Source organism: Crocuta crocuta, unplaced genomic scaffold (assembly GCF_008692635.1).
Source record: "Crocuta crocuta isolate KB4526 unplaced genomic scaffold, BGI_CrCroc_1.0 scaffold267, whole genome shotgun sequence".
NCBI lineage: Eukaryota > Metazoa > Chordata > Mammalia > Carnivora > Hyaenidae > Crocuta > Crocuta crocuta.
The window spans coordinates 1,843,637-1,853,357 of record NW_027531899.1 but is presented as its reverse complement, the minus strand read 5'-3'; the positions used below and the strand labels follow the sequence as shown (position 1 = coordinate 1,853,357).

Below are 9,721 nucleotides of genomic sequence, written 5' to 3'. Positions count from 1 at the left end.
CACGTGTCGGGCTGGGGCAGGGGAGCTGGGGCAGGGCCCACTTGGAGTTGGGCCTGGGGTTCTCTGAGGGGCCGGGGTAACCCTTCTTGTCTTTGTCTGCACCCTGACGAAGCANGATTTGGCAATTTAACTTTTTTTTTAACTTTTGTTTCAAAAAAAAAATCAGCTTTCCCCAAAGCACCGAAGCATTGTGGTCTGAGGTCACGAGGAATGGGGCGGGAAAGGCACGCGCATGGTTGGGTTTAAGGCTTGGGCTCCGGAACCAGACAGACTTGGGTTCGAATCCTGACTCTTGGCAGTTGGCTGTGCGACTTTAGTCAAGTGTCTTATTTTCTGAGCCTCGGATGGCATCTGGCCGGTGGCCCCGGGGCCCCCCGGGGCTCTGCATGTGGTCTCAGCAGTGTCTGGCTCGTACGCCAGCCCTGCTCCATATTGCGAGCGGGAGTGAATGCGGCTTCGGCCGAAGCTTGTCCCTGGGGCTTCTCGTTGGCATGACTGGGGTGGCTCTGGCCCCGGGTCTGTACCCAAGGCTCCAGAACACGGCTGTGGGACTCTGTGCCCCGTGTTTCTGCTTCTAGATCTTTCTGGATCTCTCTTCCATCTTCTGTCTTCCTGTCTCCTTGTCCGCTCTGTCTCTCAGTGTCTCTCTTTTTCTTCCAACCTCTTTTGTCTCTTGAGACTTTATGGTTCTGCATCTTTTATTTCATCTTGGGGACCTCAGTCTTGGGGTACCCCGTGTAGGGTCGGGCATGTTGTGGGGGAGGGGAGGCGCTGTACTGAAAGTTGTTAGGGGATTCTGGGAGAAGACTGCCAGAGGTTGAGAAAGTCCTGGAATTTGGGGGAAATCTGGAATTTGGGAAAGAGGTTGGGGATTGGAGACAGGCTTGGTCTGAGAGGGTCTAGGGTGAGGGCTCGGGGCCTGAAGTGAAGATCAGCAAGGCTGGGGTGGGAAGTGATGCAGGCTCTGAGATGGGGGACGGGAGGCCTGGCACCCCGGCTGTGGGCTGGAGCCCAGGCAGGGGACAATGGCACGGGTTGGAGCCGGGGCCGGGCTGGGAGTCAGGCTGGTACTGAGCCCCATGTCCCCACAGTCAGGTGGCTCGGACCAGGAACGCACCAAGAAGAAGCGCCGAGGGGACCGGTACTCTGTGCAGACATCACTGATTGTGGCCACGCTTAAGAAGATGCTGCCCATCGGCCTGAACATGTGTGCACCCACTGACCAGGAGCTCATCGCGCAGGCCAAGAACCGCTACGCCCTGGTGCCTGCACAGCCCCATTATGGGAACCTGCCAGCACCCTGCTCAGCACCCCACCAAGCCCCTGGGCCCTATGGATCCCCCGGGATCCCACTGGGAGCCCTCTCTTAAGACCCTAATGAATTTTTCTCCAGGACCCTGAGGACTCATGGGGTCCCCTGGGATGCCCTGAACCTTCCCCCAGGTTGCTGAGAATTAGGATCCTTAGGTTCTCAGGGCTCTGCCCAGTATCTTAGGCAGAGCTCTGGGGACCTAAGGATCCTAATTGGAACCCCATCGAAACCAAGGAATTTCATTAAGACCCCTGGGACCCGAGGACCATATTAAGCCTTCAAGGCCCCTCCTGAACAGCCTCCCCCAAGACCATGCTTAACCTGTTAGGACCCTGAAGTCCCCACCAGAGACACCATGAGCCCCCCGAGTCTCCTTGGAGTCCTCCACCAGGATCTCCCCAAACTCCTTGGGACCCTGCGAGCCCCCCATGATCCCACTGGCCCTCCGCTGAACTTCTGGGATCCACACTGAGCTCTCCAGCTCAGCACTTCCTTCCCTCAGGACCCTGCGGACCCCACCCTCTGGACTCTGTTGACACCCAGCAGAGCCTCCCAAGACTCTCAGGGTGCCAGTGGGCACTGTGCTCTTATGCATCCCCCAGGATCCTAATGGCTCTTCCCCAGAACCACACCCAAACTTCTGATGTATCAGGATTCCTTAGATCAATTGATCCTGCCCCCTGAAGCCTCTTAGGTGTCCCCCCAAGGCTCCAAGGAGGACTCCCAGCATCCCATGTACCCTTCGCATGGGATAGCAACCCCCTTCCTTACCAGCCTCGGGGATCCTAGGAAGCCCTCCCAGGACTCTGCCCAAGACCTCTTGAGTCTCCCCCGGATTCTGCAAAGCACCCTGATGACCTGCTAACCCCTCTGGGACCTTGAAGACTGACTCCCCCTGGCATCACAAATACCCCCTTTCCTGGAACCCTAAAGACTCCTCCCTTCAGGACCTCAAGATCCTCCTAGGACCTGTGGAGTCTTGCCAAGAACGCAAAGAGCCCTCCAGGGCCCTTCTGACCCCTCAGCTTGGTCTTTGAGGGCTCCTCTCTCCTGGGAACCCCCCCTGCTGACCCCTCTTTGGCCTCCATGAAAACCCTCCTGGGGACTTGGTTGATCTGCCTGATCCCACGTGACCCTGCGGCTCTTGTCCTCCTTATACATTCCCCCACCTCCTCTGATCTTCAAAAACTCCCTGCCCACCTCGCAGCCCCGCTTTGACCCTCCTCTGCCCTCCAGTATTCCCTTGGTGGCCTTATTTGACCTTGAGGACATTCTCTCATCACTCCCTACCTCCTCTCACATCCCCACAAGGCCTTTCTAATCCTTACTGTCTCTTCAAGGTGCTTCCTTGGCCTCTAGGACTCCCTTCTGACTATTCCTGACGGTTGGACCTTTTCAGTTTCTCCCAGATCCCTCACCCACCCACCCACAAGCCTCTCACCAGCTGCTGGGGTGATGGGCCCGGAAAGGAAAGGGATGTGGGTTAAGGAGGATGCTGGGCCATCAGAGTGACCCAGCCTGGCCATGTCTCCCCAGAAAGACACGGACGAGGAAGTCCGGGAATATCTGCAAAACAACCTTCACCTTCAGGGAAAGGTACCCTCCTTAATCTGCAGCCAAAAGGGGCACGTTAGGTTAACGGCAACAAGAATAGCCAAGTGCACTTACTCTGTACCGGGCAGTGTAAGAAGGACCTGAACGTGTCCTCACGGCACCGAAAGGGGGGCGGGGCAGCCAGAGACGCCCACCTCGCTCAGAGGGACCCCCAGACGAGCCTGGCTGGGGAGCGGGGAGCCAGCAGGGGTGGGACCCTCACATCAGCCGCCGGTCCCCCCTCCCCCTAGGTGGAAGGCTCTCCTTCTTTGCGCTGGCAGATGGCCCTGTACCGGGGCCTCCCGGGCCGCGAGGAGGACGCCGACGACCCCGAGAAAATCGTGCGCAGGGTCCAGGAGGTGTCTGCGGTGCTCTACCATCTGGAGCAGGTGGCTGGGGCTGAAAGGGTCTTACCAAGGGGAGTGGCCGAAGCTTCGGTTTCTGGGCGGGGCGAGGGGCGGGCCTTGGGTCTGAGGGCGGGGTCTGAGGCTGAAACTTGGGTCTCTGGGTGGAGCCTAGAGTTAGACGCGTGGGTTTAGAAAGGAATTTCGGGGCAGGACCTGATGCTTAGATCTCGGGCCGAGTGCGGGGCCAGGGCCAGAATTCGGGGTCTAGAGTGGGGCCTGGTGAAGACGCCTTGACTCTGGGCAGGACTGTGGGTGTGTCTCGGGATGAGTCTGGCCTGGGTAGTAAACCTGTGCCTGTGGGCGGGGCCTGAGAGAGATTTCGGTCTAGAAGCAAAGCCCAGGTTCGGACCTTGACTCTCTCTCGGTACAGCCAGGGTGTCCCTACAGCCCTGTGAGTTGGGCCTGAATTGGGGCCTGGATGTAGATGGGCAGTTTCGCCCCGGGGCCTGGGGTGCAACTGGATCAGGGCCAGAGTTTGGGGACATGACAGATTGCTGCCCCCCCCCACCCCCCCAGATCGAGCACCCTTACAAATCCAAGAAGGCCGTGTGGCACAAGCTCTTGTCCAAGCAGCGCCGGAGGGCAGTGGTTGCCTGCTTCCGCATGACCCCCCTGTACAACCTGCCCACGTGAGACCCCCCAGGGAAGGGGCAAGCTTGAGGGGCGGCGGAGAAGGGGTGGCTGAGGAGGCGGGAGNCTCAACCACCCACAACCCTCCCCCGCCCCGGCAGGCACCGGGCTTGTAACATGTTCCTGGAGAGCTACAAAGCCGCGTGGATCCTGACCGAAGACCACAGTTTTGAAGACCGCATGATCGATGACCTTTCTGTGAGCTGGGGCCTGCCTGGGAGTGGAGGGGCAGGGCTGGATAGGGCTGGGGGCCGAGGCTGCTGGCTGCACGCTTCCAGGGGGTGCCCTTCACCTTGAGGGGCACGGAAGTGGCCGCCCCTGACTCAGTGCAGGTGGGGGAAGAGAACAAATGTAGCCNCCCCCCGCCTCCCCCCCCCCAGAAAGCTGGGAAGCAGGAGGAGGAGGAGGAGGAGGTGGAAGAGAAGAAGCCTGACCCCCTGCACCAGCTGGTCCTGCACTTCAGCCGCACTGCCCTGACTGAAAAGAGGTAACGACCCCTCGGTCCTGGGGAAGGAATCTGCTTCCTCCTGGCACCACCCCCCCCTGCCCCCCACAACCTCCTTGTTCCTAGAGACAAACCCTCTGTGTCCAAGGGGGGGCCCACAGCCAGTCCTTTAATGTGACTTTACGAGGACAGGCAGGGCCACTGTGTACCATTTTGCAGGCTGAGCACTTCCCAAGGGGATCGCTCCTGAAGAGTTCACATCATGGGCAATATCAGTGTAGGCTTTTCCAGATGAATTGCCTTTGCTCAAACAAAATCAGTAAATTACAAGAAAGAAATCAGCAGGCGATAGCAAATTTCCCATAGGTGGAAGAAAGGAGGAGAGGGCTTTTTCTAATGCACACAAAAGCTTTGTATAGGCTAATGACAGCCCTGGGACTAAAATAAGGGTGTTGTTGGGAGCAATAATAACGGACAGCACTTATCAAGTGCTTATTACGTGTCTGGCACCGTGCTGGGCCCTTGACATATCTGCCGTCTCACTTAATCTTCGCGGTACGAGACAGATACTACTGTAACTCCTTTTTGTGGCTGAGGAAATGGAGGTGTAGGGATTTATGTTTCGCTAATACATGAAGTCAGGACATAGAAAGTCCAGGGCTGGGGAACGGCACAACGGCAGATAGGGACCCGGACTCTGTTCAGGCCTTCTGCCCTGCCATTCTAGGCTTTTTGCCTTGTGGTCATGAGATGGATTGCTGAACTTCCTGACATGACCACACTCCAGGCAGAAAGCAAGAGAAAGCCTTCCCCCCCACCCCCAAGCAAAATCAAGATCTTTTGTATCCAAGAAGAGGCGTTCTCCTTGGTGGGCTTCTGTACATATCTCATTGGCCAGAATTCTGACATCAGGCCACCACCAGCTACATGGGACACCGCGACACTGAGGGTCCTGTTCTCCATCCTTTGGAAAGCCATGACTCTGGAGTTAGATTACCCAGGGCTGACTTGACAAGTACAAGCTGCATGACTTGGCCAAGAAGGAGCTTTGTGCATCTGTAAAATGGGGCTAGTAGTATGTCTACCTAATGNGGGAGTCACAGACTGAAACAGGCTCCAGGCTCTGAGCTGGCAGTCAGCACAGAGCCTGATGTGGGGCTCGAACCCACGAGCCGCGAGATCATGACCTAAGTGAAAGTCGGACGCTTAACCGACTAAGCCACCCAGGCGCCCCTACCTAATGGGATTCTTGTGAGGATTAATTTGTTAATACATATATAAAGCTCTTAGAACAGGGACTTAGAGTAAATATTCAATAGGTGTTGGCCGTTACTATTATTATTATTATTGCTGCTGAGGAGACCCAAGAAGGTCATAGTGGTCAAATGAACCAACAGGTGGCAAGATGGCCCTGGAAGGTCCAGGTGTCCATCACATTTTGGCAACCCCAGTGGGAAGGGAGCCCGTCTACCAATAGCTCCAGCGAGACTCCCAGAATGAATTCCGGTGGGCCAGCATGAATCCCATAACTATCCCATAACTACCTATTCTCGTGACCAAGCAGATGGAAAGTACCGACTGGCTCAACCTCGATCATGTGCCTACCCTGGCAGTGGACAGTCAACCCCACCTGAACCACACTTTCTGAGCATCGCTTTCCAAAGGAAAACCGGAAGCTGTTATAAGATGGGGGCCCTCTCCGCTGGGTCTTGACTCTCTCCCCCCTTACTTCCTCAGCAAACTGGACGAGGACTACCTGTATATGGCGTATGCTGACATCATGGCAAAGGTGAGGCCCTGTCCCCCCCCCCCCAGGTCAGCCTCCCTTTCCCCCCACTGCAATGTCTGTCCACCGAAAGGGCTGGGGGTGAACTGGGATATCTCCCCTGTTCTCCATCATCCCTAACTGATGCCTCATCCCCAGAGCTGCCACTTGGAGGAGGGAGGGGAGAATGGCGAAGCTGAAGAAGAGGAGGTTGAGGTTTCCTTTGAGGTAGGTGGGATCAGGAGGTCCCTGAGAAAAGGGATAAGGGACCCGGACTTCGGTCATTCCACATTCATTCAGCCTGTGTTCACAGAGTGAACCAGCCCTGTGCTAGGTGATGTTGGGGACACAGCAGTGACTAGTCTACTGGGAAGACAGACAGCAAGAGTACTCATGGTGGTGATAAGGGACTCTCAGGCAGAGGAGTCATGGCTGGGGAATCCAGAGACGTTCAGGGAGATATGGGGGGTGGGGAGTTCAGGGGGCTATGGACGCTCAAGCAAGGTGCCTGACCCAGCCTGTAGGGGAAGGGTGTCAGGGAGGGCTTCTCAGAGGAGAGGATGTCTGTGCAGGCGGATGAAAGGAGTGTGCCAGAGAAGAAAAGGAGAAAGGTGTTCCAGTCAGGGGGAACAGCATATGCAAAGGCCAGGCAGTGAGAAAGAGCTGTCAATGCACAATTAACCCATCCATTTATCATTAAGGCAGTCCATGAACATTTCCTTGAGTTTCTTTTTTTTTTAAATTTTTTTTAGCATTTATTCATTTTTGAGAGACAGAGAGAGACATAGCATGAGCAGGTAAGGGGCAGAGAGAGAGGGAGACACAGAATCCGAAGCAGGCTCCAGCCTCTGAGCTGTCCTCAAAGAGCCCAATGCGGGGCTCGAACCCATGGACTGGACCATGAGATCATGACCTGAGCAGAAGTCAACCGCTCAACCGATTGAGCCACCCAGGCGCCCCATTCCTTGAGTTTCTTAACCATTTTTCTGCCAGCGTCCCTTTTGGCATCTGGCGAAGCCTCTCTTAGAAGTATATTTTTAAATGTATAAAATGATTTCATAGCAGAGGAAACAAGCATATGGAAAGAATCATCGGAATATTGTTTAAAAAACTGTAAGACATGGGGCGCCTGGGTGGCTTAGTCGGTTAAGCGTCCGACTTTCGCTTAGGTCATGATCTCGCAGTTCGTGGGTTCGAGCCCCGCGTTGGGCTCTGTGCTGACAGCTCAGAGCCTGGAGCCTGTTTCAGTCTGTGACTCCCTCTCTCTCTGACCCTCCCCTGCTCACGCTGTCTCTCTCTCTCCTAGAAATAAATAAAACATTAAAAAAATTAAAAAAAAACAGTAAGACAGTCATATCTGTCTTTCTCGATGCATCCTTCAAACGACACGATCTCACAGTGGGTCCGGTAGCTCCAGTAATTGATGAGTAATGGTGAACATTGCAGTATTTTAAGATGGCTGCAAAAATAATGAGGCAAGGAAGCATCTGTCGTTCTTCTTGGTGACAGGACCGTGGGTTCTGCTGACACTGCTGTGATTTATAATGGAAGGAAATGCTCCGTTTCAGTCAGAGGGCAGTAAACATAAACATATAATTTTCCCCCTAGCTACGTTTGCAGGCCTCCTAGATTTTATCTATGTGTGGATCCAGGTTAAGATCGCTCTGCACGGAGCACAAGACACAAATCGTGGACTTAAGTCCCAGGGGATAGAGGGAGCTCACAATTAAAGACGTGAGGTGTGGGAGGCGCAGTCGGTTAAGTGTCCGACTTCGGCTCAGGTCATGATCTGGGGTTTCCTGAGTTCGATTGGAGCCCCGCGGCGAGCTCTCTGCTGTCCGCTGCTTCGGACCCTCTGTCTCCCTCTCCCTCTCTATGCCCGGTCCCTGTGCGCGCATGCGCTCTCTCTCATAGATTAAGAAACATTAAAAAAAGAAAAGTAGGTGTGGTTGGAACATGGAGGGTCAGGGTGAGGGATGAGGCTGGGAGGGGGAAAGGCTGGGCGGGTGAGCCCGGACTCACTCGGCCCCGTGGGCCTGGCTCTGCCGCAGGAGAAAGAGATGGAGAAGCAGCGGCTCCTGTACCAGCAGGCGCGGCTGCACACCCGGGGGGCGGCGGAGATGGTGCTGCAGATGATCAGTGCCTGCAAAGGTGCCCTCATGCAGGCCCTGCTCCCGAGCACACGCACCCTGTCCCCACACCCACGGCCCCCCACTTCCCGGGGGCCCCGTGCACACTCTCCCACCCTGCATGCCTGCGGTGTGCACACCAGCGCTCACACCTCCCGCTTGCCTCGCAGTGGCTCGCCCCTCCCTGCCCCTGGCATGCTACTCCACCCCTTCTCCCACGTACCCCGGGACTGCTGTTTTCTGGTGGGTGGAGAACAGCGCCCCAAAACTGAGCGGACCATATTTTGCCCGCCCCCCCCCGCTCCCCCCCTCCAGGAGAGACGGGCGCCATGGTGTCGTCCACCCTGAAGCTGGGCATCTCCATCCTAAATGGAGGCAATGCTGATGTCCAACAGGTAACAAGAGAAGGGGCTTGGGAAGAGGGCTGAGAGGGGTGGGGCGCTCCTGCGTGACTCCCAGCCACCCCACCTCCTGTCCCCTCTGTAGAAAATGCTGGATTATCTGAAGGACAAGAAGGAAGTTGGCTTCTTCCAGAGTATCCAGGCGCTGATGCAAACATGCAGGTAGGGGCTCCCGGGTATCTTTCAGTCAAGCTCTTTGGTGTTGCTGTGTCCCCCGCCCCCAGCACCAGGAACAGAGGCCCACTCAAAGGAGCTCAAATACCAGGGAGCTGATTATCATAACAATAATCAGAGGCTTTAAGAATGAAGAGCTGGAGGGGCACCTAGGTGGCTCAGTCAGTTAAGCTCAGGTCATGATCTCACAGTTTGTGGGGTCGCATGGGGCTGACAGTGAGGAGCCTGGTTGGGATTCTCTCTCTCTCCCTCTACCCTGCTCGTGCTTTCTCTCTCTCTCAAAATAAATAAATAAACTTTTTTTTAAAAAAAGGAAAGAATAAACAGCTGGAGCTGAAAGTCTGTGGCGAATTCAAGGGGCACTGAAGCAGCAGGAGACTAGGGCTCTCTCTGATGACTCCATGAATGTGACTACTACTGTCTGCCTTTGTTCTCTTCTGGCAACTGACTCTCCCCCCCTCCCCCCGCCCAGCTTTTGCTAATTGAGGGTTTCTGTTTCCTCTTGATTTCTTCTTGTGCATATTTCATCCTGGCCCCACCTCACTTATGAGCTGCTGCCACATGGCTTCTCCCAGTTGTTTCTGCTTCCTCTTGATTTCAGCTCATTCATGGTTTACTGTGGCCCTCCGCTCGCTGACGGGGGGGGGCGCCGCAGAGCTCTGAAAGAGGGCAGAGCCTCAGCCCATCTTCCCCATCTTTCCTCCTCCCCCCCCCAGCGTCCTGGATCTCAACGCCTTCGAGAGACAGAACAAGGCGGAGGGGCTGGGCATGGTGAACGAGGACGGAACCGGTGAGGCCCTTTCTTGGGCTTCCCTCTCCTGGGACATCCTCTTCCTTCGGGATCGGCCCCTCGCCCACATTGCCC

At 55.8% G+C, this 9,721-nt stretch overlaps 1 protein-coding gene across 1 annotated transcript in view; it reads left to right on the top strand.

Moving 5' to 3' along the window:
- RYR1 (ryanodine receptor 1) overlaps positions 1–9,721 on the top strand; it is a 115,724-nt gene that overhangs the window by 67,891 nt on the left and 38,112 nt on the right. The window contains 13 exon segments of the mRNA XM_077773631.1: positions 1,016–1,034; positions 1,096–1,262; positions 2,849–2,908; positions 3,157–3,294; positions 3,829–3,941; positions 4,044–4,140; positions 4,323–4,429; positions 6,125–6,176; positions 6,312–6,380; positions 8,204–8,303; positions 8,597–8,676; positions 8,768–8,844; positions 9,573–9,646. Of these exon segments, the coding sequence (XP_077629757.1) occupies positions 1,016–1,034; positions 1,096–1,262; positions 2,849–2,908; positions 3,157–3,294; positions 3,829–3,941; positions 4,044–4,140; positions 4,323–4,429; positions 6,125–6,176; positions 6,312–6,380; positions 8,204–8,303; positions 8,597–8,676; positions 8,768–8,844; positions 9,573–9,646 (1,153 nt within the window).